The sequence below is a fragment of the Miniopterus schreibersii genome, assembly GCF_964146895.1.
Source record: "Miniopterus schreibersii genome assembly, chromosome: 16".
Lineage (NCBI taxonomy): Eukaryota > Metazoa > Chordata > Mammalia > Chiroptera > Miniopteridae > Miniopterus > Miniopterus schreibersii.
Window position 1 is genome coordinate 31,656,728 of NC_138116.1, and position 27,496 is coordinate 31,684,223.

The window sequence follows — 27,496 nt, forward strand, 5'->3', positions numbered from 1 at the left end:
TCCAATTTATACAAAATTTATTATTATACTCTGTTCAGGATTACAAGCCACCAGACAGTCAACAACACAACAAGCACAAACTAGAGGAAAAAGGGGCCAAGCTGCTGAATGTCACCAGCTCGTCTTCTGGGGTAAAAGGCTCCAGCCTTTGAAGAGTCTGAAGCAGGAGGAGGTGAGGAAACAGTTAGGCGTAGAGGTCCTCTCGGTCCGCAGAGTAGACCTCTCCCTCCTGCAGGAGGGCGAAGTTGAGGAAGTGGGAGGGCCTGTGCACCTCATGGTAGAACTCTTTGGGGTTTGCCAGCTGCAGCTCATATTTCATGTTGGGATCATGCCGTACACCTTGGGGTAGATGAAAACATCCAATGTTAACAAGGCCCATGGCATCTCCAAACCAGTCAGGCCCCAAGCACTAAGGATGATGGACTAACCCCATCCCTGTGCTTCCCCACTTACCCATAAAGTTGTAGTTCCATGAGGACTGGGCGGGAACCATAAAGAAGCCAAGGAAGCGGTCCGACAGCAGCATCTGGACCCTCTCATAGTGGGAAGGCAGGTAGCCCTTGGGGTTGTTGCCCTTGTCTGTGTTCTGGCGGCCCCATTCATAGCCACTGGGGGTCAGCTTGTAGGCTGTCAGCGTGCAGGAGCCTGGTGTGAAGCTGAGAGGGACGAGGACCAGGTCAGAGCTCAGGCCACCACTCTGCGCCCTGCCCTGCACGGCTGGCCCTGCCATACTCCCTCCCAAAGGGACTCAAGCCCACCTGCAGGTGATGATGATGGTTTTCTCGCCATCCCAAGATGGGTTGTCAGCCATGATCTTGGCATGGGTGGTGACATCCTGGGGCGACAGCTGGGGGGACTCATTGGGCTGAGTGTGGATCCAACCTAAGGGTTCCATCTCCTATAGGAAAAGAACAGTAAAGAACTATTTAAAGCCCCATGTGCAGACAGGAACCCCACCCATGAGTAACATGTCCACCTTCCCTCCCCCACCCCAGCAGCAGAAAACCCTCGTTTGTCCACACCCCTACTGACCTTGAGATACTCATGCTGGGGCAGCTGGCTAGGCAGGTGCACGGTCTGGTGGGTGCCCCACTGTGGCACCATCACGATGCAGCGGATTTCCTTCACCTGGGGGTTATCCGGTGGGCTCACTCCATATAGGTATCCTGCAATCTGGAGACAACGGGGTCAAGAACCAAAATGATTCTTAGTACAAGCCTAGACTCTGGGCTGTTAGCCCTGTGCTTCCTTCTCTTCCTCAAGAACAAGGACAACAGCTTCTCAAAATGTGAAGATTCTACATCAGAATCACATGGGGTGCTTGTTCACGTTAAATATGGACCTCACCTCAGACTTATCACATCAGAATCTCTTGAATAGGGTCCAGGAATCTGTACTGCTCACATGCTCCTCAATTGATTATTTAAGTATAGTATCCATAAACAAATGAGCACACAGCTTATGAAAACATCTTTAAAGCCCTAGCCAGTGGTTAGAGCGTTGGCCCTGTGGACTGAAGGGTCCCGGGTTTGATTCCGGTCAAGGACATGTACATTGGTTGCACGTTCGATCCCGGCCTCAGTCAGGGTACACGCGGGAGGCAACGAATTGATGTGTCTTTCTCACATCGATGTTTCTTTCTCTCCCTACCTCAACCCCTCTTCCACTCTCTGAAAAGTAATGGAGAAATATATGTGGATGAAGATTTAAAAAAAAAAAATCTTTAAAACCAGCACTAGGTGGTATTTTAAATTTTACATTGCCACCCAGCCAGCATGGCTCAGCGGCTATGCATCAACCTATGACCAAGGGGATCGCAGTTCAATTCCCGGTCAGGACACATGACCAGGTTGTGGGCTTGATCTACAGTGGGGGTCATGCAGGAAGCAGCCAAACAATGACTCTCTCATCACTGATGTTTCTATTTCTCTTCCTTCCTCTCTCTGAAATCAATAAAGATATATTAACAACAAAAAATTTTTACATTGCCACCAACAAAGTTAAAAGGACCTGTGTTCCTATAAACTCACCCACACAAGATACTGTATTAACAATCTTTTCAAATTCACCAAACAGAGGCCATAAATGATGTTCTATAACATATGAATTTCCCTGATTACTAGTAAAGGTGAACATTTTTTCATATTATATTTGCCACCAGTAGTTCCTTTTCTGAACATTTATATTCTTTGTTCATTCTTCTATAGTTATCTTTTTAAAAAAATCAACTTCTGAGAATTCCATATTCTAGATCCTAATCCATTTTATCTATGGTTACGCAAATATTTCCTTTCCGTTTTTAGTGTAATCTTTTGTGGTACCCTTTGTCACACACAAGTTATTAATTTTGATTGTGGTTTGTGCGGCGTCTTTCTTAGAAGGCTATCCCAAAACTAAGGTAAGAAATATTTTCTCCTAATACTCTGCAGTTTATTTAGTATTTTACATTCAGCTATTTACTCCACCTGGATTATCTTTTTGTAAGTGGTATGGGTAGGGATCTAGAGTCCTTTTTCTGATTGTTTCAATATCATAAGGCATCCTTAATCCTAGACTTAATATACCATATTTATTATATACACGGAATCTGTTTCTGACTAGATGACATTCTCTTAACTGCCATAACCTTATAATATTTTGCTATCTGTTTGGAGGTCAAAACCCTCCTTACTGGTTTGGCTATCCCTGTGTATTTACTTATCCATGAATCTTGAAACCTTAAGTTCCAGGAAACCTTAGGTGAGTTGTAGATACATGTTTGGGCTAACACTGTGGCCTAACTGAGCACACTTACTCACTTGGGCCCGAAGGTCAGATATGCAGATGAACTTCTTAAGCACATTCTTGGGAAGGATATAGGTGTAACCAGTCTCTTTGATGTCATCAGATGAAACATAGATGTGATTGGTCCTTAGGTGCAGGTTAGCAGCAGAGATGGCCCTAAAAACAGGTAGGGATGTCAGCATTTCTTACCCCAAGCACCTCAGGTAGCACCAGCAGGCCCTTCCATCCCCACCCCTTGCCCCTTCCAGTACCTGACCCTCCATTCAGTTTTAGATGAGAAAGTCTGGGTCTCATAGTTGCTGGTGGTAGAGGTGATAATCTCATCTCCGTGCTTGTTAACAGTACGAGTCTGTGTTGCAGTCAGCTGTGACTGTTCCTTGGTCTGCTTCTCAATCTCAGCTATCTGCTGCCGCTGCTGTGAGGGTGCTGAGATCTCCATACCCAGGATGATATCTCGAATTTCTGATTGTGTCAGTGATGCCACATTCACACTATGGGGACAGTGTAAGTTACACCACAAGGAACCCTTCCCCTTTGTCACTTATGCCTCAATGGCAAGAATGTAACTTGGTGGTACAGGGGAGCCCATGTTACCCAGATAATCCTCAAGTGACACTTATAAAGGAAGTGTGAAATGGAGATGTACTAAGATTTGCCACATCCCAGGATGGCCCTGTGAACGTGCACTTTTCAGCCATGCTCGAACCTGTTCAGCATCCATACTTCCCACTTTTCTTCTATAAAAAGTGCCCCAGCACAGGACAAATCTCAAAAACAGAAACCCTGAAACATGTTCTCACTGCCAGTCAACCTAGGGAATACTTGGAAATCTATGACACTTTTGGTTCCCACAACAGTGAAGAAGAGGACAGAAAGGTATGTGCACTATTAGCAGTGGTACCTCAGGGGCTGGGATGTTACAACTTCTTGTAGTGCATAGACAATAACGAAATACGCCACTCAAAATAGCATTAGTGCCTCCGCTGAGAAACAATGCCCAAGAGTCAGAATGAAGCCCCTAAATACACATACTTCCTTCACTATTTAAAGACACTGCCTGTCTTTCTTCTATAGGCATCTCCCAGGACAATTTCTTAAGAAACGTCTGAGCCTAAATGTTTCAAAAAACCCAGAAACCATATACTGGAGCCACTTATTTTCCCCCTTTTAGATCTTCCATCTGTCTCCCCACCACCACTGCTCACTTGTTTTTCTTGCCGTAGTCGGCCAAGATAAGATCCTTGAGCTGCACCTCCACCTTAATCCATTCCTCATCAGTCAGAGTGGGCCAGATGTGGTGTGGTTCTGTAATAGTAGTCTTGTCTGGCTTCAAGATCACCTTTGCCCGGTCATTGTTCACATGCAGGGCACGCAGAATCAAGATGAGGCGGGAGAAAGCCTGGGGAGAGATGAGGAGGTATGTGGAGAGTCGGCCACTTAACGTCCTTCCCCCTTCCTTGATCCTATTCTTTCAGGGAACGCAGGAATTGATTTCAAACTCTAAGGTGCTACCTCCTCCCCCTCACCTTGAGTCAACTTGATATACAGAGCACAGTGTCTCTGTCCATAGGCTGAAGATGTGAAAATGGCCCCCATAAGGGACCTGTGGTTAAAATAAGGCACTTCTCTCATGGCCACAAACTCATTCCTCTTAAAGCAGAGCTGGGGAACCTTTTTTTCTGCCCAGGGCTATCTGGATATTTATAACATCATTTGTGGGCCATACAAAATTATCAACTTAAAAATTAACTATGAAAAAAGCTCCTAGGTTTATTGCATTTCAAGTCCTGCCTGCGGTTGCCTTGGCAGGGGCAGACCAAATGATTTTGCAGGCTATATCCCCAACCTGTCTTAAAAGTGACCCTCTTCAAGAGGTGGCCTTATACCGTGTAAGATGAGATAGTCTTGAGCCAGTCATCATAGAGGTTAAAGAGAACCATCTGGGGCTCAGTGGCTTTCAGGATGAGGTCCCCAAACTTTTCCACCTTGAGACAAGCCTGGAAGGGGAGTTGGAGCTCTGATCCTTTGATCACGATATTGGGGAAGTCCAGCAAGTGCACCTGAGACAAGATCAAGTCCAAGATTAGAAACAGAGCCTGCAGGTCTCGGCCTTCCTTCCTTCTACCTCATCCATCTCTCACCTCCAATGGATCTAGCATGCCCTTTCTGGTAACAATGATCTGCTTAGGCTGCTCCTCCACAGGGAGAGATCGGATCAGGGCAGCCACCTCCTCAGCAGTCTTCCACTTAGCCAACTAAAAAGCAAAAGAAAGAAATGAAAATTGAGTCTCCACCCTCCCAGGTACACTAGAACAGAAGATCTCAGTCTTGAAATAATCAAACTATGCTTTTACCGAGCAGTGCTACTGAATGTTAGGTACTCCGAAGGTAAAGAAAAAGTGTCAAATGGCCTTGCCCAACAGGGTTTTTCAACCTAGCTGGCTATATAAAACTCATACAAACTAGTCTTTGATTATACTACACTATGTCAGGGACAAAAGAAATTAAGGCTAAAGGTCATAAAGAGCTGCAGAAAGAAACAGGTTTCAAGGGATGAATAAGACTGTGATAAACGGAGGAAAGAGCAGAGTTCATTCTAGAAAGAAAGGTAAATGAGCAAAGCCACTAAGGTGGAGAGGAACATCGGGGTTTTGGGATACTAGGGTTCCAGACCAATTGCAAGAAGAAACATGCTATAAAGGAAGAGAGTCTGTGGCTGGACAGGTTACAGCTCAGTGAGACATCAAGTGTCTAGGAACCCAGAGAGGAATTAATTCAGCAAGAAGGTGCAACCAAAGGCTTTGAGACAGAAAAGAAATTTGGTGATAGTGACATTTTAAGAATGCTTACTCCCTTTAGAAAGATGATTTTTGGGAGCCCTATTAAAGACAGGTTAGAGGTAGGAGATTCAGAAAGCTGGTAGGTAATTACCAGCTGGTAGGTAATACAGGAACTCACACACTCTTGGACCTCCTATAGGAAAATACTTCCCAAGTTAAGCAATTCAGGGGAAAAGTTTAAATGAGGTGCCCTCAATCTTTCAGAGAGAAACAAGAGATTCTCTTTCTCTCACACACACTCACATACCAAAGATTAAGAGGCAAGTTTCTACAGCCTCTGTCCTTTAACAGGCTCACCTGACCCAAACGCTTCTGTCCAGCCCATACAGAAGTGTGGATTATCTTGAGAAATAGCTGTCCTGTGCGTGGGTTGAAGATGAAGATGGCCCCATTGATGGGCTTGGTTGTCAAATTCCCTTCAAAGGTCTAAAGAATGATCAGATCAGTTAGCATGGCCTAGACACAACATCCTGCCTTCATCCCAATATGCACATACTTGCCTGATCACCTCACTAGGGACTAGGGTCCCACATCCCTACATTGCCCATAACCCTTCTCACCTTGTGAATAGTCACTCTGTAGACATTAGTGTCATCCACAAACCAAATAATCTGGTTGGAGAAGAGCTCGCCATAGTTCTGAGAGGATAGATAGGGCTCAGTGGGCTCAGATGAGTAGAGCTGCAGCCCCTTGCGAATCCGTTCACGTAACACATACAAGGCAGGGTTTGCTTTCATGATCTTGGCCATGGCCTGCTGTATGAGAGGCTTGCTGCCTGGGAACCAGTTTCCATAGGCACTGTAAAGGTGGAAAAGGCAAGAAAAGTTAGACCAGGCTGAGAGCCTCAGGAACAAGGCAAACTGCAACTCTACAGAAGAGAAAAAGACTGCTGGCTAAGCTAACAAGTGTCTGCTCATATACACAAAGACAGGAAAGAAAAGAGTCAGTGACCCAGAAGAGGAAAGAGCCAAACTTCACCTCAGCCAGGCAAACTAAAACACATGTGTATGTCAAAGTGTGGGGCTGATGGAAAATACATGCTTCTGAGCCCCACCTTACCTGTGCAGGTTATAGGCCAGATCAATGGCAATGAGCACACCCGTGGGTGAAGGGTAGATACTCATGTTGTCTGTGGTGTAGTCCAAGAACTTGGCCCGGGCGTAGCGCTCAATGTCATGAGAATCATAGTCTCCCCAGCGCAACTGGATGTCAATCCAATACTTCTGAGTGGTGGTGCTGTCCATCACATCCCTGAGGGTGGAGAGGGGTCAGGAACCCAGGCTTCCAGGAAGCCACCAACACAACCACAAGAACTCTTAATCACTACATCTAAAGCCTAAAATCAACCCCTCTGCCTGTTCCAGGTCAGCAAGACTCCCCAGAGAATCAGCAAACTTGACTAAGGGTGTCCACAGGATCCAGGGGTAGCAATGGCTCCAAGTTAGAAAAGCAGGCAAGGCTAATTCCGAAAGTGCTACTGCTATAAGAATAGTAAAACGAAAATTCCTGGATGCCTAGGGCTGGGTCATAAGGCACTTACTTGGAGTCTGCCAGCAATGAGGGCCGGGAAACATTCCACTTATAGGAGGCAAAAAGCAGGATATCTGCACAGGAAGAATTCATTTTATAGGACTTTCGGGGGTGAATTGTCTCCTTTTGTACTGTCTCAATTTCCAGTGCATCCAGTTCCTGATCAAACACCTGGAGGCAAAGATAGAAAGGTTATGACTGGCTATGGAAGCCCACTTAGAATAAAGGCTAGTAGAACTTAAGATAATATGGCACCTGGTACCACAATACAAGTCTCATTCTCAGAGCTTCCAGGGTAGATTTCCCATACCCAAAGAGCATGGTGACCTGACTTTTCATGGCATCCTCTCCCCTCAAGTCTAGCCCACCTGACACAAATCCATAACGATGCTCTCATGGATCTTCTGCCACAAGTGAGCTCGGAAGATCTGGATGAGAGAAATCTTCAGTGTGGGGATCTTGCCGTGCATGAAGATACCTGTCAGATCTAGTTGCACCTGAAAGCCGACGTACACCTAACAGGAAAAAGAGAATTACACTAGAGATCAAGAGACTTTGGTTCTCAGGACATAATTAAGAAAGTAGAAACACTTATTTTTAGCTTCTGATCTCCCATGTCTACCAATCACACTCACATTGGCTCGGTTGATGGTTGGAGACCACCAGAGGGTGAATCTACGATTGGGAATCTGGTTCAATCCTGATCGCTGAGCATTAGTTAGCTTCTTCCACTTCATAGACTCCTCAAAACCACTGGCCTTCTCCCTGGGAAGCAGAAGAGACAGGTAAAGTGATGTTGTGCCATCTCCCTGAGTGCTGTTGACTTCCTGGGGGTGGCTGTTTGGAACACACTATAGAAGAACACAGGCACACAAGGGATGAGCTCAGAGAGTTGTAATAGGTCACTGTAAGGGGAGAAGAGAATCCTCACCAAAAAAGTCCCTCCCAGGTAGGAAAGTAAGTGCCCTTGAAGAGTGTGTGTTCCAGAATGCCTTCTACACCACCCAGGGCCTGGATCATATCTGTTCGGTAGTTGTTCAGGTTCCAGAGCTTCCCATCATGCCGCTGGTGTGTCCACCAGAAAGGGTTCTGCTTCAAAACCTAGATGAAAAGTATGGTCACACTTCTAAGTACCCACTGCCCCAGGTTCCCAGCATGGCCACAGTATCTCCTAATTCAGGGAAATCTCTCCATTATCACCTCTATGTACCTGGTACTGCTTAAAGTCAGTTCGAACACGCCAGCCTTTGTCATAAGCCAATGTGTGCCGGTCCTTCTGGAAGAGGGTGTTAATTCGAGGAATGCCACGATCCCATGAATCTTCTAGATCTTCTAAGGTCAGTCGTCTGCCAAAGAAAAAAAGATCAAAGTGAAATGCACTCATATGAAGAGTTCAGCGTACCTCCTAACTAAGGATAAACAGGGTGAGATGTAGAACGTACTTCCCTGTCTCCATAAAAACATGTCATGCAGGACTCAAAGGTCACCCCCCACCCCCACAGGACTGCTATGTCCTCCTGGATGCCCACCTGTTCTGAGCAATGGCTTCTTGTCTCTTGAGTGCATACTCAGCCCAGACCCGCTGAGAATCAATGAACTCACTCTCCCATGGCTGTATGTAACGGTATAAGTTGGGAATCAGCTGGTCTTCTTCATGGCTCATTCCTGAACGAAAGTGTGTGATACCTACATCTGTCTGCTTGGACCACCTGTTTTGGAGCACAACCAAGATTAGAGAAAAAATAAAGCCTAAAAGTAAAGAAGCATCCCCTTCCTTCAGGGTCTAGCAAGATTTTCAGCCAAGTCCTACCTGAGGTCAGATTGGGGGATAAGCACATGGCCCATTGAGAGCATGCCAAGGCCACCCAACTCCTTAGGGGTGTAGAACACAACAGGCGGGAACCGACTCGGCATCTTGGAATTGAGGCCAATCTTGATACGTGTCTGGATCTTGTTTTCACACTTCACCAGCAAGTCCAGGAGCTCCTGTGTGTTCACCACGGCCTCCCGAAAGTATGTCATAAGGCCAATAAGAGCTGTGTTCCACTTATTCACAATCTGAAGATAGTGGGAAAGAAATTACAGATGAGCCTTTGAGAGGTTCGGGGGATGGGACAACAGACTACTTAATCCAGTTAGTTATATTATCTCTAGTTCTCAAGAGAGATTTCAACTCAAGGTCATCAGGGAAGAGTGTGTGTGTGTGTATATGTGTATATATATGTATATAAAAATCAAAACCACTGGTAGATACTACTTAACACCCATTGTAGTAGCTATAAGACAGTGACAAGTTTTAGTAAGAATGTGGAACTCTCATATACTGGTGGTGGGAATGTGAAATATGAAACCACTTTGAAAAACAGTCTGGCAGTTTCTCAAAAGCTTAAAATTGAGTTACCATATAACCCAACAATTCTACTCACAGGTATATGCTCAAGAGAAATGAAAATATATGTCCACACAAAAATGTGTACACAAATTTCATAGTAGCATTATTCCTAATACTCAAAAAGTAGGGGGGAAACCCAAATGCCCATTAACTAACAAATGGATACACAAAATGTGGTATATATTCGTGATAGACTATTATTCAGCCATGAAAAGAACTGAAGTACTGATATATACTAAAATATGAACAAATCTTAAAAACATTATGCTAAGTGAAAGAGGCCAGACAAAAAAGGTCACATACATTGTATGATTCCATTTATATGAAATATCCAGAATAAACAGGAAGTAGATTAGTGGTTGCCAGGGGCTGGGAGGGGGAATTAAGGAGTGAGTGACCGCTAAAGGGTATAGTTTCTTTTTGGGGTGATGAAATGTTCTGGAATTAGAAAGTGGTAATACCTGGACAATATTAGGAATATACTGAAAAACCACTGAATTGTAGACTTTAGAAGTGTGAATTTCATCCCAATAAAAAAATGAACTGAGGCAATTTAAAGGGTTAAATTAAGACCAAACACAGTACGTAAGCCCCGGGTGGGCAGAGGGAGAAGGGATGAGAAAAAACTATCAAAAATTAACGGAGCCTTAGCCGGTTTAGCTCAATGGTTAGAGCATCGGCCTGTGGATTAAAAGGTCTTGGGTTGAATTCCCAGTCAAGAGCACATACTTCAAACTATCAAAAATTAACGGAGCCTTAGCCGGTTTAGCTCAATGGTTAGAGCATCGGCCTGTGGATTAAAAGGTCTTGGGTTGAATTCCCAGTCAAGAGCACATACTTCAGTTGCAGGCTCGATCCCCAAGCCCAGTTGGTGCACAGGGGGGAGGCAACCAATTGATGTGTCTCTCTGTCTCTCCCTCTCCACTCTCTAAAAATTTAATCAGTGGAAAAAATATCCTCGGGTGAGGGTTAACAACAACAACAACAAAATATACAGAGAGCCTTGGTCGGGTAGCTCAGCTGATTAGAGCATCGTCCCGATACACCAAGGTTGTGGGTTTGACCTCCAGTCAGGGCCCATACAAGAAGCAACCAATGAGTGCATAAGTAAGTGGAACAACAGATTAATGTTTCCCTCTTTCTCTCAAATCAATAAATTTAAAAAGAAAATTTTAATTAATGAAGGGAATAAACACTAATGGGGCCACAGAAATTGCCTTCCCACTATAAATAACTGAACGAGATATATAAAACAATATTTTCAGAAAACTGGCAAACAGGCAGCAAAGACTATGGCCCTTGCGAAAAGGGAAACAAATGAAGTGAGCCCCACAACTGCCCCAGCTTACTGCCTAGTGGCAGTTTCCAAGCTGCAGCACAAACATGGAGGGGTAAGGAAAACTGCCCAATAGTGTCACTGAATTGCAGAGACAGAAATTAGAATTCAGGAGGACAAAGGAGCTAGAAATTGTGGGGAAGAAGTCTGGAAATGAAGGAAGGTACACAGAAAGAGATCTCCGGAGATCCATGAATGGATGCCCCCACGGTTTTGACTGAGTCCCAATCTGTATGCAGTAAAACTCCGAGGTCAGAAAAGGAACCACCAGAGATCAGTAAGCTGAACAAGTCCCACAGCTCACACAGGCTGGCAACAGTTTGTGTTCCAACCACCCAGAGTAGAGACACCTTATACTACATAGGAACTAGGTAGAGTCCCCAGAAAGTTATCAACTTAACACTGGAAGTAAAAAAATTCAGACAACGGGTGCTCTGGACTTGCCATAACCAAACTTAAAATCAAGCCTCCATGCCCGGCCAGGAGTGGCTCAGCGGCTGAGCATCGACCTAGGATTCAGGCGATCGGGGTTCGATTCCCGGTCAGGGCACATGCCCGGGTTGTGGGCTCGATCAATGACTCTCTCATCATTGATGTTTCGATGTCTGTCTCTCCCTCTCCCTTCCTCTCTGAAATCAATAAAGATATATTTAAAAAATATATATATATATATATATATATCAAGCCTCCAAAGGATCAAACTAATCAAGCCTCCAAAGGATCGAATTACTGAACTGCACACCAGAACACAACCCAATACCCTTTATAGGAATATAAAATCCATAAATCAACTAAATAAAATTCACAATTTCTAACATGCATTCAAAAATTACCGTGCATACAAAGTAGAAATAAATTACCCATAACCAGAAGAAAAATCAATCAACAGAAAGAGACCTAGAAACAACAGATGATGAAATTAGCAGACAAGGACCTTTAAAAGAGCTATCCAAAAAATCTTATAATTACACTTGAGTTTGCTAAGAAAAGCATGAACGTAATGAAACAGAAGATGTTAAGACTCAAATGGAACTTCTAGGGATAAACATTACACTATTTGAAATAAAAAATACAGAGGAGATTAATAACATTATAAAACTGTATTAGAAAATACTGGTTTGGCCCAGCTGGCATGGCTCAGTGGTTGATCCAGGAGACTGGGTTCGATTCCTGGTCAGGGCACATGCCCAGGTTGCAGGATTGATCCCCGGTGGGGGCCGTGTAGGAGGCAGCCGATCAATGACTCTCCCTCATTATTGATGCTTCTATATCTCTCTCCATCTCTCAGAAACCAACAAAGACAAATAAATAAATAAATAAGTAAAATAGTTGAAGGCCTCAAAAATCTGGAAAATTGAAGAAAATATTGGTTTGCCCTGGCCAGTGTGGCTCAATTGGTTGAGCATAGTCCTTTCTCACCCCTCCCATAATCCAGGATTCCAATAGGGGGGTCACACCCTTAATTCCCTGCACCCAATCTCTTACCACTCCATGACACCCCTCCAGCAAAACCCCAATCCTAAATCACCATTATAATCTATCCACTTTCTCCATCTCATCACTGAGTAGCTGAGTACTTCTGGGAAGAATCACACTCACAGTTGCTTTCATTTTCTTGTACAGTTTCTTTAACAATCCTATCTTACCCCCAACACTGTGCTTTAAAGTCCAAAACCCTGTGCCCCTCACCCCAGCCCAGGCAAAGCTGAAAAATTCAAGACTTGCTATAACTTCCCACTAAACTTATCTACATTCACATCTATCCAGATCTCTTTTCTATTAGGTTCAAAGGATGTTTCCCTCTGCTTGGCTTTTCCACCATTTCAACATAATTCCTACGGAATACTGCTTCATCACTTATTACACTTCTGTTGCACTCTAAACCGCTACAGACTTCTTATGAATACATACGCAAGCCACTTTCATTTCAAGATACCTGCCTTGACTTATATCTCCCTCTAGGTGGCATCAAGCTCTGGCAAATCGACAGTCCTTGCTGTCTCCACTCCCTCACTTCCCATAAAGCCTCACCCACTGCAATCTGGCTTCTATCCCTACTATTTCTGAAACAGCTCTTGCTAAGGTCACCAATGACGTCCAGACCGCCAAATCCAATGGACACTTCTCAGACCTTATCTAACTGAAAGATTCTTAGGCAACTGCAACTGTTAAGTGGTCACCATTCCTGACAGCCTTGGCTCCCATGACCCAGCACTCAGTCTGGCCATATTGCTCCTCAGTGTTTCCAACTCTTCCCAACTTGTCCCTCTGCTCTTCTCACTCCTTATATTTTCTCTGGATAATCTCGCTTCCTCTTGAGCTTTCAACCATCTTCTTTATGCTGACAGACTGCTAAATCTACACCTTCAACCCAGACATCTTCTCCAGGCTCCAGACTGTAAAGTACCTCCACCTGGACAGCCTATCGGAACCTGTAAGTTACCCCTGACTGCTCTTCTCTTACTTTCTCACCTCATTTCTCTCTCTGGAGCTTCAAACGCACAGTATTTTTCATCAAATCTAAGAGACAACCAACTTAAGAGGCCCCACTAAGGGGGAAAAATACACACATGCAAAAATATGTATATATATATATATCATTTCATTAAAGTAGTATATAAATACCTACTGGTTACCTCCACCTGGATGTTCTCAGGGACTTAAAACTTTTCACATCCTAAACTGAATTTGTTTATTTCCTCCCCCAAACCTGCTCTTCTTCCTATAGTCTTCCAATTGGTGACATCAATATCCACCTAGTCACCCGTGCAAAAAACTGAATGTTATTTTGACTTCTCCTTTCCCTCTGGCATCCCACCAAAATGAAGCTCTACTGATTTTACCTAACTACTTAACAAATCTGTTTCCCTATTCTTATTTCTACTTTCACTGCTTTCATCATTTTTATCTGGACTTTGGCAGTAGTCCCAAAACCTGATCTCAAATCCTATCCCTCTAAACCCATCATCTCCACAGCTGCAAGAGTGAATCACCTACCACAGAAATCTGAAATAGTCACTCCCATGCTTAAGATCCTCACAGAACTCTTAATGAGGAATGTCAGCCCCTTCATGACCTGGCTCTTGCTTACCTATTCAGCCTCCATCTGCTAACAGTCCCAAGTCCATGATTTTACTCCAATAAATTCTCAACTTTTTATAGCCCCACATACACCATGCTAGTTACCTCTCCATACTTCTGGCTGAAGGAATGCCCTCCCTCACCACCTCATCACATGTTGTTTCTTTCAGGAAGCCCTTCCTCTTCTTCTCCCAGACTAGGCTAGTCATTAACCTAAGTGTTCTCATAGATTCCCAAATAATACAAAAAAAGCTCCTTCTCCTTTCTCCTGACCATGCATCTGTGTCTCCAACTAGGTAGGTGAGCTCCATGAACGCAGAGACTATTTTACATGCAGTATATCCATAATGCCTTGAATGCAGTAGTTATCAACAAGCAGAAATGGAATGAATGAGATACATAACTCCTGTTATCTGACCCTCAGAGGCAATAACCAACCAAAAGAACTTTTTCTTTGCACTATACTCCAAAAAAATGTATCATGATGCCCTAGCCGGTTTGGCTCAGCAGTTAGAGTGTCGGCCCATGGACTGAAGGGTCCTGGGCTCAATTCCAGCCAAGGGCATGTACCTTGGTTGCAGGCTCAATCCCCGGCCCTGGTTGGGGCAGGTACGGGAGGCAACCAATCAATATGTCTCTCTCACATTGATGTTTCTCTCCCTCCCCCCCTCCATTCTCTCTGAAAAGCAATGGAAAAAATATACTCAGGTGAGGATTAAAAAAAAAAAAAAAGTATCACGAGAAACTTTAGGTAAGGAATATTAAGATAAAATGTATCCTCAACTTCCTTTCAGCCAGAACCACCATCTTCCAGTAATTCACTAAAATGATCAACACAAAGGGAAAGAGGAAAAGCACCTGCCATATGTTCTCTAGACCTTTTAGAAAACATGGAGTTGTTCCTTTGGCCACATACATGTGAATCTACAATAAAGGTGATATTGTAGACATCAAGAGAATGGGCACTGTTCAAAAAGGAATGCCCCACAAATGTTATCGTGACAAAACTGGAAGAGTCTACAATGTCACCCAGCATGCGGTGGGCATTGTTGTGAACAAACAAGTTAAGGACAAGATTCTTGCCAAGAGAATTAATGTACATATTGAGCAATTAAGCGCTCTCAGAGCTGAGATAGCTTCCTGAAACGTGAAGAAAAATGGTCAGAAAAAGAAAGAAGCCAAAGAGAAAGGTACCTGGGTTCAACTGAAGCGTCAGCCTGCTCCACCCAGGGGAGCATACTTTGTGAGAACCCATGGAAGGGAGCATGAGCTGCTGGAGCCCATTCCCTATAAATTCATGGCATAATAAGGGTTTAAAAAAAAAAAAAAAAAGACCTCTGTACTGATAAAAATGTTTCTCTTAATTGGATAGAAGTGTGGTGTCCCCCCCACCCAAAATAAAGAAAACTTTGTGTCCTGAAAAAAAAAATTAAAAAAAAATTGTATCCTCAAAAGAAGCATCACTAAAAAATTTAAAGCATTCTTTTTATTTTGTTACTAATCCTCACCTAAGGATATTTTTCCCATAGCTTTTCAGAGAGGGAGGGAAGACAAGAGGGAGAGAAACATCGATTTGAGAGCGGAATACACTGACTGCCTCTTGCACACCCCCTACTGAGGATCAAGCCTGCAGCCTGGGCATGTGCCGTGACTGGAAATTGAACTGAACCAACAACCTTTTGGTGCATAGACACCCAGGGTATCTTTGTATTTTTTTGTCTTGCTTCTTTGTGGACCATGATGTCGGCTGAAGTTAGTACCTCGGTTTTCAAATGTCTCTGTTGATGAACACTTAGGTTTACGAGCGCCGTAAACCTGCAAGTAAATACTTCAGTTTTCAAACACGCCTCGGAAGTCAAACATGCCACATGGCTTCCACTGAATGCAAGACCTTAGGGCCTAGCTGTCGGCTGTTGATCCCTCGGTTTTCAAACATTTCAGAACTTGAATGGTCTTCCAGAACGGATTACATTCAAAAAACGGGGTACCACTGTACAATGAAACTAAACTGACAGGGTGGGTACAGATTATTGCGCCATTTCTCTAGATCTTTGAGTTGCACATCAGCTAGGCTGAACACATCACACCTGTTTAACCTGCTGTGAAGTTCATAATTTTCCCAGCTGTGACCATCAGTGCTTTCAAACTAACCAGTGTAACCCTGCCTCCTCATCAGTTAGAAACTGGACAATGACTTTGGAGCACAGCCTAATAAGAACCTGGCATTTCCCTCTTTTTGGCATTACTGATGCTCTTGACAGCATCAGCCAGACATTGATGTACACCATTATAATGATGAGGAAAGACAGTGTAAAGGGCAAGGCGACTTTTTAAACCTTGTGAAAACTTAAGTATACACAGTCAACAAATCCAGCTGCCTTCAGCTGGGCCTTTGGAAGGAACTGAAGGGGAAACACACACTGAGGTAGCTAGTTATACTTGTTTTTCAACATGCACACTGTGTTACTGTTTAAAAGATGAGTTATATGACTTGGATAGTTAGTCCCTAGAAAAATGCAAAAACAGTGATTTTTGTTCAAATTTAAAAATCCAACTTCAACTCTTGCCTAAATTTAGTCATCACAACTACACAGAAGTAGGATGCAGAATTCCTACACGGAATTCTCAGAAAAAAACTGAGTTGATGTGACACTCTAAGCTTCTATACCATAAAGCATGGAAATGGTACAGTGAACAACACTGGGAAGAAAGGAGAGCAGACCAGGGGAAGAGTTGAAAGGGATGTGAGCCCGGCCGGGCCTGGCTCAGCAGTTGAGCGTCGACCTAGGATCCAGGCGATCGGGGTTCGATTCCCAGTCAGAGCACATGCCCGGGTTGGGGGCCTGATCGCCAGTCGGGGGGGCGTGCAGGAGGCAGCTGATCAATAACTCTCTCATCATTGATGTTTCTATCTCTCTCCCCCTCTCCTTTCCTCTCTCTGAAATCAATAAAGATATATTTTAAACAAAAAAAAAGAAAGGGATGTGAGACGGACAGAGGACATGATGGAAGCTGGGGCTGTCTGACAAACCTTGGTGAAGGTGGTGGAGCCAGAGGCCATCAGAATTTGACGCACACGGTTGTGGAAGCGCTGCATTGACTCATCATCCACACGCAGGAAACACTGGGCTGTCCGCTCCTTAGTAACCTAAACCACAAGGTCAAGGTTAACTTGTCTCTGGTACTGCCACAGGAGCAAGGACCAACTCTGACCACCACTATGCCCTGCCCCCAACGAGGCTCAGCTGACGGATAATGAAGCTGTGTGGGCACTCCTCGTTCCCCTTTACCCCACAGGCACAGGGGTGGCGATGCTCTCTAGCCTCCTTCCCAGGCTGTACCTCATTCTGTAGGTTCCAGACCCCGTCCTTGTGGGTGAACTCCTCATAGCTGGTGCGGCATTTAGGCAGAATGCGGCACTCAAAGCCACACATGTTGAAGAGCAGGTTGGGGTTGTCCTTACTGTACACGGACACGAAGCTGTTCTCCCACTGAACTGTAGTCACTGACCGTGGCAGACGGTTCTTGATGTCCCAGAACACTGCCCGACCCCTGCCCACAGAAAACATATGGTCATATCGATCTCTTGGAAGAAACGTCCCCTCAAAGGCCAGGCTGATGATATCCCAACAGAGGACACTCCTCACCCAGGACACAACCTCATAAATTCCCTAACTGTTCTCTGAATCCCTCAGGATGGTGTTCTTCCAGTCCCCACAGCCCCCACTTAGACTCACAAGTTGACATCATGCTTCATGAGGCGCATCCGGGCATCTCGGGGCCAGCACTTCTTGTTATTATAGCCAACGATGTTTTCATTGTTGGGGTCAGGGTGCTCTGTCAGGTAACGCTGGATCAGGTCTCGAGCCTCATCTGCTGTAAACCTACACCAGGCAGAGTGCACTGCTGAGGCCCCAGTACACTAGGACCTCATGAGACCTACAGCTGGATAAATGGAGCCCACCCCAAACTCCTACCCTACTCACAGGACTTCATTCCATTTTGGAGCCCCAACTCAGAAGAAAGTCAACTAAAGTACAAGAGCCACTTCCAAAGGCTAGGCATATGCCTCAATACCCTGCAAGAACAGAAATCCAGGCAAGCTCTCACCTGAAGAAAATATGGATGCGATCAATGTATCTGCAGAAGAGACGGATTGGGTGGGCAGCCTCGGTGGCTATGTCCTGGAAACTGAGAAAGTCATTTGGCATCTGAGGGGGCCCAGCCATCTCACTGGCCCGGTGTAATCCCAACACAAGCAAATCCATCACCAGGCCATAGTACTGTACAATGAATGAGGCAAATTGCAGGCCTCTGATAATCCCATATGAGTTCGTATGGTTCATGTCCTAGAAAGAAAGAACGACAAGTCTTAACCACTCCTAACCACCCACGGCCATTCCCCAGGCTCCTCCAGGGCCCATCCTCTTGTCCTCCCCTCAGCAGAACCTCACTCAGTGGGGCAGACACCCGGCCACCCCTCCACACACACACCCCACTCCTTGTTACCCCACCCAACGCACCTTGTAGTTGATGACGACATTGTTCTTGGCTGTCATGTAGTCAGCTATGTTGTGGTCCACAATGAGTCGCAGCAACCTATTAAGCAGGGTCAAGTCGATCTTCTCATACATCTTCTCAAAGCGTGACTCCAGCATGACATTGCACTCACCCTCACTTGTCTCCCACACGTCCTGCAGGTTATTGATGCCTGAGGAGTAAGCAAGACAGGTCTCCAGTTCAGAAACTACCTTTCAGGATTAGCCCCTGAGGCAGCTAACATCTCCACACTACCACTCTGTTCATCCACCTGGACTGCTGGGAGTGTCAGCTTGGTTCAGTTTAAAATCGACACTTATTTCCTGCGTACCATGCAGCAAGAGAGCTAACAAATTATGCTGCCAGAATGAGAATTCCGATGTAGAACTCAATTCACCTCCCTTCCTCAGGGTGACTCCAGAAACATTTTACCTTGGCACCACTTGTAAACAAGCAGAGGAGGTGGTTCTGTGTCAGCAGGCTTGATCCAGGGTGGGAAAAGGCGGCGCTTGTCAGCTTCATACCACAGGTACTGGTCCAGGTAGGCATCAGTTATCTTCTCCAATGGTTCCACATCATACACTGGCACCAAGTGGCTATAGAGATCCATGAACTCAATGCCCACCTGTGGGACAGGGAAGCTGGCTCATACCAATCCACCAATCACCTGAGGCAACCTGCCACCCTGGGTGCCATGAATGAATAGTACAGCCAAAATAAAATGGAGTGCATCTCACTCACTTCTTTAAAGGCTCTCTGTGTGAGGAGGTGACGTTTGATGCGGGACAATGCCTCATGGGGGTTGTCGTAGGCTTGCTCGATCAGCCCTAGCTCCTCCCTCTGAGACTGGTTTAACCGAGACTTCACACTGACAAGACAACAGGAAAGTGAATGAGGACAGTAAATCCAGAAAGGACTGAGGCTAAACCTTTCTTTGGGGACTCTGATGATGATGCCATTCTCTCTGTCACCTTCCCACAAGAACCTATCTACTCCACTCCTCACCTGTAAGCTTCCTTGAGCCGCTCCAAGGCCAAGATAAGCAACTTGGTGTCATGTTTATAGGACAGCGGGGGGAATGGGATGGGTGAGAACCTACGGCTTTCCAACCAATGCACAGTGGTGGTGTACACTGCTACCGCTTCTTCTGCTGTGATGTAAGGCCCATCCTACAAGGTAGACATGATAATTAGCCTCCCATTGTAGCCAATCCCTCCAGCACAAGGCATGGGCCCAACTCTGCAGCCCACCTCCTGCCCATGCCCCACACCCAGCCCAGCCTACTCTGCCCAACCTTCAGGTAGTTGTGCTGTCGCTCCTGTTCCGCCTTCAAGTAGAGCCGGGTGAGGCGGCCTAGGTTCTTTTTGCAAACAGTCTTGTCTACAGTGGCCCCACGGCGGATCCGTTCTCGGTTGTAGTGGGCAGTGTTGGTCCACCAGTCAGCCTTGGCCTTCACATATCGAAGGATCATATTTTCTATGGGTGTTGGCAGTCCAGGGACCTGAAAGTGCAAAAGGCACGAGAAAGTAATGGGAGCCACATGGTAACCCTAACCCGAGGAAGATGATTCCATGTCTGCTCAGAGTTGTGGAAATACCCACTTTCCAGGGAATGTTGGCCTTCCAGCAGCGCCAGGCTTCACTGAGGTGCTGCAGAATTGTCCGGGCCTTGTTCTGTTTAATCCCCTCAGGCATCATGTCTAGAATGTCATGCATCACAGCTGCCCGAAGCTCAAGGTCAAAATGTGACTCCACTCGCTGCTTTGTTACGGTCTTTGCCACCCCCTTCGAATGTCGGCCTAGAAGTGAAGTGATTAAAAGATTCATTGCTTTTAATAAGAGCCTCTACCTTCATGCCCCCTTCACTAACCATGGCTACAACAAAATAAACAGAATATTAGGTCAGACTCATTAGAGAATGGGACTTAGAGGCAACCCAGCAGGAAGGGATTCTCAGTCTCAAACAAGAGCAGGGGACAGAACATGAAGACATATGACCTACCCTTGAAGAGATAACAGAAGTTGGACACAGAGAACACCACTCACCTTCAAACTGCCGGGCCAGGAGGTTGCCCAGCCATCGCTCCAGCAAAGGGGTGATGCCACGCATGAAAAACAGCCAGACCCGCCAGCCAGCAGCCCAGAAGCCACAGCCAGGGCCCTTCCCTACAGGGCCCTATGGTCCCAAGCAGAAGTCAAGAATACAAGTTAGCAATTCATTTAGACAACAACAGAAAATTGGGCAGAGATGGGGCAGGAGGAGCACATGTATGACAATGAAGGAAAAAATAAAAAGGAAAAACTATGGGACCTCAACAGCTAAAATGGGGTAAACGAAAAATGTTAAGGGATAAACCAGCAACTGAAATTTCCTATTTAAACCTAAAGGTGGGCTTGGGGAAAGAGATGGTAAGGGGAGGAGGGCTGTTGAGATTCAAAGGTGAGGGCAATAATGACACAATCAGTTTTTCTCCAAATAGGTCCCTGGAAAGCACGCTAACTATATGTAAAAATTAAAATGGATCTGCGAGAGTGAGTGTATGGACAGGGTCCCACCGTGTTGAAGCGGTAATAGATGAGATGCTTCAGGTCCTTGCACATGCGAATCTGCCGCATCAGCTTGTATTTGTACCGGTACATGCCTGTCAGCTGCCCCACGTGGGCAAAGATATACTGCAACCCATCTGCCAGCTGCAACACAAACGCCCCGTCAGCCCGTCAGGCTGTAAGCTAGAACCAGCTCCACAATCAGCCCAGGCTTCACCCAGCTTCTCGCCTGGGGTAGGGGTTGGGGATACTTAGCCTTACCTGGAAGGCATCCACATTGCCTAAGCGATACTGCACATGACTGTCTACCACCAGCTTAGTTAAACGCAGAACTTCTCGACAGAGATGGAAAGCATTCCCAAAACGAGATTTCTTTCTTTCCTGGAGAAGATGCCAAGAATAGGAAAAACATTAATCAGCAATGGTCCCAACTGGATGTATGCCCCCTTTGGGGGCCAGAGCAAAACCAGTCCATCCCTCAAGCCCAGGAGACCCTTAAGGCCAAATGCAGGCACCTTGGTGGTGAGCGTCTTGACAGGCTTGAGGTTGAAGTTGTAATCCAGGTGAAGATAGTTAAGATTTTTACGGTGAATGAGAAGGTTGAGCATGTTGTAGCCCTGGCGGCAGACCTGGAGCCCTACCTCCACCCAGTCCAGCTTCGTGGACTGAAAGAATTTGGTGGCTTTGAAGGAGCGGAACAGATACCTGGGGTGGGAATGAGGAGGAGGGTATTAGCCTGCTGATTATCTTTGGAACAAAACAAGTCTGAGCAGGGGCCCTCAGGCACCTTACCTCTTCTTTTGGGCTTTAGGGGGCCGGTGTTTCAGGGCATTAAGCACATAGTACTTAAGCAGCTTCTGGTAAGAGACCCTCACTTTCACAGGCTGCCCAGCAGGACAATGTTCCCGATACCTGGGAAAACAAATCCATTGGCCCAATTCTCCTTTCAGCCACTCTGATAAAGGCTACATGCCCACCCAGTTGGAGTTTTTCTCCTATACACCTCCCCCAGGTAGAAGCCTTACCAGTTCTTCACAAGGGGAATATCCAGGGCCCGGCGGGTGCGACCAGAGCGTAGGTTGAAGGGTCGTGGGGCCCAGAGCAGGGCAATGCCATTGGCTGTATTGTCCGTGTAGAGAGGTGTGTCCTTCAGGAAGGGCTCCACGAACTCTGGAAGCTCAAACTCCTCATCATCATCTGGTAATGGTTCCTGGCTCTGAAAGAAGAACCCCCAAGGGTTCAGCTCTTGAACTGGGCAGAAACCTGGGATGACAGGGAAACTCTCTGGGGCCAAGCAGAGTGGCTACATCTGCCATGGAAACTGGGCTGCCTGACAAGAGAAACCCTAAAGGGCCAGGGCAAAGGAGGCCAGGAGAGCAGAGAACAAGCCAGGGCCAACCAGGAAAGCAACCATCACTAGTCACAACTGGCTCACCACCAAAGGCCTCCCAAAGGAGCCCAATACCATAAGAAGTAAATACTGCTATCAACTCCTGCCCAAGCGTCAAAAAATGGGCTGATGAAGCTGATCTGTTCATGTTAAGAACACAATGGAACATCAAAAACAACTCTATGTGTAAGAGCCAGTCACAAAAGACCACATATTGTATAATTCTATTTATATGAAATATCCAAACTAGGCAAAAATAGAGACATAAAGTAGATTAACAGCAGCATAGGCAAGGGAGATTTGAAGGAAATGGAGAATGACTGCTAATGGGTACATGGTTCCTCTTTGGGGTAAAGAAAATGTTCTAAAATTGCCTGAGTTGATGGTTCTGCAACTCAGTTAACTAAAAACCACTGAATTATACACTTTAAATGGTGAATTGTACGGTATATGAATTAAATTTCAATGAAAGGATTTAAGGGGAAAAAAAGAACACAGTGGAAACAGACCAGAATGAACTATGGAGTCCCAGAAGAGAAATGATAAAGCCCAGATGGATTATCACAGACACCAAAATTATACCAAAACTTGGTTTGAGTCAAGTGGGGAACTCTCAAATTAGCTTACAGCTCAAGAGGAACCACTTAACAGGATGGAAAACACATTTCCCTCTGATGAAACACCTCAGTCATGGTCAGAAAATTTCTCTTGGAAGAGCTAAAGTCAAATGTCATGTCCCTTCCTCTCACCTTGACTGAGTGCCTATGGGAAATTGGGTTGATCAAAGGATCAAAGTAGAAAGCTGGCAAATCAGGATCCTCAGTTTTGATGAACACAACATTAGGAGTGTGGTACCTAAAACGAAAGAAGAGTTAGCCAAGGTTCTCCTGCCCTGGCCCAACGTAAATGTCAGCCTTCTCCTTTCCCCAAGCTGTGTTCCAGCTCTCTCACCAGGTGAGGTGGACGTGGTGTGGAAGATTGTTGTACAAGTAAGGAAAAGCAATCTTATATTCAGTGCGGATAGGCTGCCGGATGATGATCTTATTAATATCGTTGAATTCATTCCAGTCTTCATCCCTGGGGTACAAAATCAAAGATGAGCAGATTAGTCGGACAGTTTGGAAGCTAGAATGGGACCTTAAGAATCAAGATTAGATTTTATTCAACCCAAGGTGCATAAAATCTCTACTCTCTCCAACTTACTGTAGGTTGATATCTCGAACAAGAGGTTCAAATTTGGGGCCTCCAGGAATGGCCATATTGAGTGCCTTGGAAGTAAAGAAGGCCTTCAGATCAAACAGATAGAAGTAGTTGTCATCCACCAAGTCTGTCAGGAGCTGATTGGCCAGGCGGTAGAGAGTGGACATCATGGGTAGTGTGAACTGCCAGCGCTGGTAAGTGGAGCCATTCACATACCTAGGAAAAAAAGAGAGACCTCTCCCATCAGGTAGGTATATCAGCTAGCCAAGTCACACTACTGCCTGCCTCCCAGGACCAGGACTCCTGGATTTTCACAACTTTCACAGGAGTGGCAACTCTAACCACACTCACTTCCTGCTGTCCCTCAATGGCTGGTGGTCATAAAACCAGTCCAACACAGGGGCATCCTCCTCAGGGTCCAGTTCCAGCTGAATGGCCTCCAATGGCTCAACATCTAGGATATTGTCAGCATAGTCCAGAGGGGGCTCCTCATCATCAAAAGGGGGGAAACGCATTCTCTTGAAATGCCTCCTGTCTCTTTTTTCTCGCCGCATCATAATCCACATTGACCTGGAAGCCAACAACGTCACACAATGGTTTCCACCCATTGCCTCCCAACCACCACCACCACACACCATATTCCAGCCCTTCTCACCCCCACTGGGAGATGTAGACAGGCTCAATGACCCAGGGAATCTCATTGACAAAGGAAATAGCTCCAGTGATGTGATACAGCACAGGCACATCCCGAATCTGCTCCCAAGGCATAGGCATGTTCTCCAGGAGTTTGAGGACAGCATGGGGCATGTACTTTAGGGCACTGCAACATTAGGAAGATAAGATGATTAGAAGTCACAAGGTGTTCTGCTACCTGTACCATGCAGAGAAGTCACAGTTATCATAGTATCACATTCCACAGAAAATCCTACCTTACAGTCCAAACTCCCAATTGCACACAGGCCCTCCATGACCAGGAACTCTGCTCCCCCCTCTCCAATTGTGCTACTCTTCTTAAAACTTCACAGTCCCACAATACTGGGTTTTAGTCCCTCTAAATCAACAGCTGTTCCTCTAAAGGCAGCTTTTAGGCTGTCTCACATTCTATTCTCTCTGAACTTTCCCATAAGTAATAATAAAATAGTCCCCATACTTTACTATAACCATCTGTCTTATGTCTGTCATGCACTAGACTATAAGCTCCAGAAAGGCCATTACTCCCTGTTCACCACTATATCTCCAGCACTTAGAACAGTTCTCTCAAGAGTTTTATCTTTTAATTTTTTTTAATATGACTTTATTGATTTCAGAGAGAGGAAGGGAGAGAGAGATAGAAACATCAATGATGAGAGAGTTATTGACAGACTGCTTCCTACACGCCCCACACTGGGGATCAAGCCTGCAACCTGAGTATGCGCCCTGACCGGAAATTGAACCATGATCTCCTGGATCACAGATCAATGCTAAACTGCTGAGCCGCCCTGGCAGGGCAAAAAATAGTTTTGAAATAAACAATCCCGTCTTAGTGATTAATGAACTGGTGTTCATAATGAACTGGTTAACATTTTTGTGTCCAAATGGAAGAGAGATTTGCTACCTGTACTCTCCCAGCTTGGGGCTACAGAAAAACAGGAGTATAGATACCTCAGGAGTTAACTACTCCAGACCCTGAGAATTCTGGTCACTGAGGAGTTACAGGCAAGAAGAATGCACAACGTGTCCTGCTCTGAGCTTCAACCTTTTCAAAGATAGGGACATTTTATCACAGGACAAATTAAAGCTCCAGTCCCAGCCCTGACTGAGTAGCTCAGCGGGTTAGAGCATAGTCCCAATAAGCCAAGGTTGCAGGTTCAATTCCCAATCAGGGCACATATAAGAATCAACCATAACTGCATAAATATGTGGAACATCAAATCTATGTTTATCTCTCTCCCTCACTTCCTCCCTCTCTAAAATCAATAAATAACATTTTAAAAGCCTTAAAAAAAGCAACTGGAAGGTCTGGAATTATCACAGGATCCTAATGGTTTCCCCCCTTGTCTTATAACCACCAAGATGGGCTGTCCTAGAAGATCAGCATCCCAAAACGATAAAGCAGTTATCCAGGACTACACCTTATGCTAGAGGGAGAAAGGAAAGGGGCCACACTCTGAATAAAATAATCCCAGGATGTTCTTTACCCCAAGTAGACCCTTTTGTCATGGCGAAACTTCCTGTTGGTCATATCTCCATGGTCTCGAATGATCTTCCTGACATGTTCTGGAGGCATGTCTTCCTTCTGAGCATCCACAAAACCAAACTTCCGCTTTTCGGCATAGCGCTTGGCCTGCAATTGCTGCCATTTTCGGGCTACAAAGACACCTTAGTTTAAAGGACTGCACACACCTGAAACCTGTATGTTGATATTAACCATTGCCACCCCGATAAATTTAAATTTTTTTTTTTATTGTTTTCTTGGGTATTTTTTTTTAAAAATATATCTTTATTGATTTCAGAGAGAGGAAAGGAGAGGGAGAGAGAGGGATAGAAACATCAATGATGAGAGAGTCATTGATCGGCTGCAGCCCACAACCCGGGCATGTGCCCTAACCGGGAATTGAACCCCCAATTGCCTGGATCCTAGGTCGACGCTCAACCGTTGAGCCATGCCCGGCGGGGCCCGATAAATTTAATTTAAAAAAAAATAAAAATAAAGGACTGCATACCCTTAATCTAATCATCCCCATCTCTGGCTCTAGGGTAAAGACCTGTCAGGATGTATAAAAGAGGGGCTGGCATCCAGCAGAAACACTCCGTACTAATTCTGTCATCTCGCCCTTCTTTATTTTTACCTTCATTACATTTATCACTGCCTGTCTTTTATGTTGCAATTTTTTAAAAGTTTTTATTGTCTATCTCCTTCATTGCAATTTAAACCCTTTTAAGGGCGGAGGTTCTACCCGCATCGCTATTGTATCCCCATTGTTTGGATCAGTGCCTGCAATTAAGAGACGCTTTTAAAGACCTGATGAGGTGAAAAAATAAATGGGGGGGCCTAATAAGTGCGCTAACACCTAAAGTTTTGACCCTTGCAAAAACAGAAAAAGGATTCAAATCCGCTAAACGCGCTCACGCGTCCCCACATCTCTGGGCCCGCAGACACCACTCCCGCTCGTTTTCTTCACCTTTCTCCTGCAGCTTCTCCTCCGACATGTAGTCCGGCAGCGGGGCTAGAGGGCCGGGCACCGGGTTACCCGGCCCTCGGTAAGGAAATACTCCGGCCATCCCCGGAGAATCTGGGGGGCAGCGGGAAAAAAAATTAACAAGCAACAGGGCCCAGGCCCGCAAGAGGCGCAGCAGGAACGCGTCGAGACCCCCGGCCTGCAGTCCCTCCCCGCTTAGAGTGGGCGCAGCCCGGGCCAACCCCTCCGGCCGCTCCACCCGACCCCACCACGCCTCCCGCAGTCCCTTAAAGCCCTCCACACCGCCCCCAAAACCCCTCACACAGACCTCCGCTTGCAGAAAACGCAATGGCGGCCAGCCTACGTCCGCGCCGCGTTCTCAGCTCCGGGAAGTGCGCAACCCAGCTCGGGCAATTGGCCCAATAAGCGCCTATGTGCTCAGACTGATTAGAGAGTTCACCAATTAGAATTGCATATCTGGCCGGAGGGGGCGGGTCTATAGACGGAGTATTTGAATGCAAGGGGGTGTGGTCGGAGCAGGCACAAGTCTCGCCTCCCGCTTTTCTCAGGCTGTTGGGGCCCGTAGCAGTCCTCATCGTCTTATCCGCGACCGGCGTGGGACAGAATTTTAAGAAATTTGTCAGAATTTGCACATTAGTCTATGTTTATTCGCATGGTGTAGACTTGAGGTGCAATACTA

At 45.7% G+C, this 27,496-nt stretch overlaps 1 protein-coding gene and 1 pseudogene across 2 annotated transcripts; one reads left to right on the forward strand and one right to left on the reverse strand.

Annotated features, from left to right (window-relative positions):
- Nucleotides 1-27,195, reverse strand: PRPF8 (pre-mRNA processing factor 8). Its single transcript, XM_081161642.1, has 43 exons — nt 27,125-27,195; nt 26,800-26,910; nt 25,816-25,984; nt 24,294-24,458; nt 23,990-24,208; nt 23,642-23,854; nt 23,390-23,515; nt 23,188-23,293; nt 22,074-22,264; nt 21,841-21,960; nt 21,564-21,753; nt 21,310-21,429; nt 21,058-21,192; nt 20,548-20,677; nt 20,104-20,300; nt 19,797-20,003; nt 19,508-19,671; nt 19,244-19,370; nt 18,935-19,127; nt 18,487-18,674; nt 18,074-18,312; nt 17,701-17,847; nt 17,305-17,515; nt 16,995-17,111; nt 8,965-9,212; nt 8,684-8,863; nt 8,365-8,500; nt 8,086-8,255; nt 7,790-7,919; nt 7,523-7,669; nt 7,165-7,325; nt 6,684-6,875; nt 6,185-6,422; nt 5,922-6,050; nt 4,926-5,039; nt 4,671-4,844; nt 3,990-4,183; nt 3,036-3,275; nt 2,799-2,940; nt 1,033-1,173; nt 759-898; nt 454-656; nt 1-339 (listed from the first exon to the last, which is right to left on the reverse strand). Exons 2-43 carry the CDS (start codon nt 26,897-26,899, stop codon nt 185-187), a joined length of 7,008 nt encoding a protein of 2,335 aa, XP_081017768.1. The 5' UTR covers nt 26,900-26,910; nt 27,125-27,195; the 3' UTR covers nt 1-184.
- Nucleotides 14,790-15,328, forward strand: LOC308568713 (large ribosomal subunit protein eL21 pseudogene; annotated as a pseudogene). Its single transcript has one exon. The product of its transcript is annotated as a large ribosomal subunit protein eL21 pseudogene (transcript).
- Nucleotides 27,196-27,496: the final 301 nt, after the last annotated feature.

Bases quoted from the DNA above. Each gene is read 5' to 3' on its own strand.
- PRPF8 (XM_081161642.1), bottom strand. From the start codon at position 26,899: ATGGCCGGAGTATTTCCTTACCGAGGGCCGGGTAACCCGGTGCCCGGC. The intron at 21,961-22,073 runs GTAAGGCTTCTA...TTGTTTTCCCAG, and splicing joins ATTCCCCTTGTGAAGAACTG to GTATCGGGAACATTGTCCTG. The intron at 6,876-7,164 runs GTAAGTGCCTTA...CTCCACCCTCAG, and splicing joins TCATTGCTGGCAGACTCCAA to GGATGTGATGGACAGCACCA.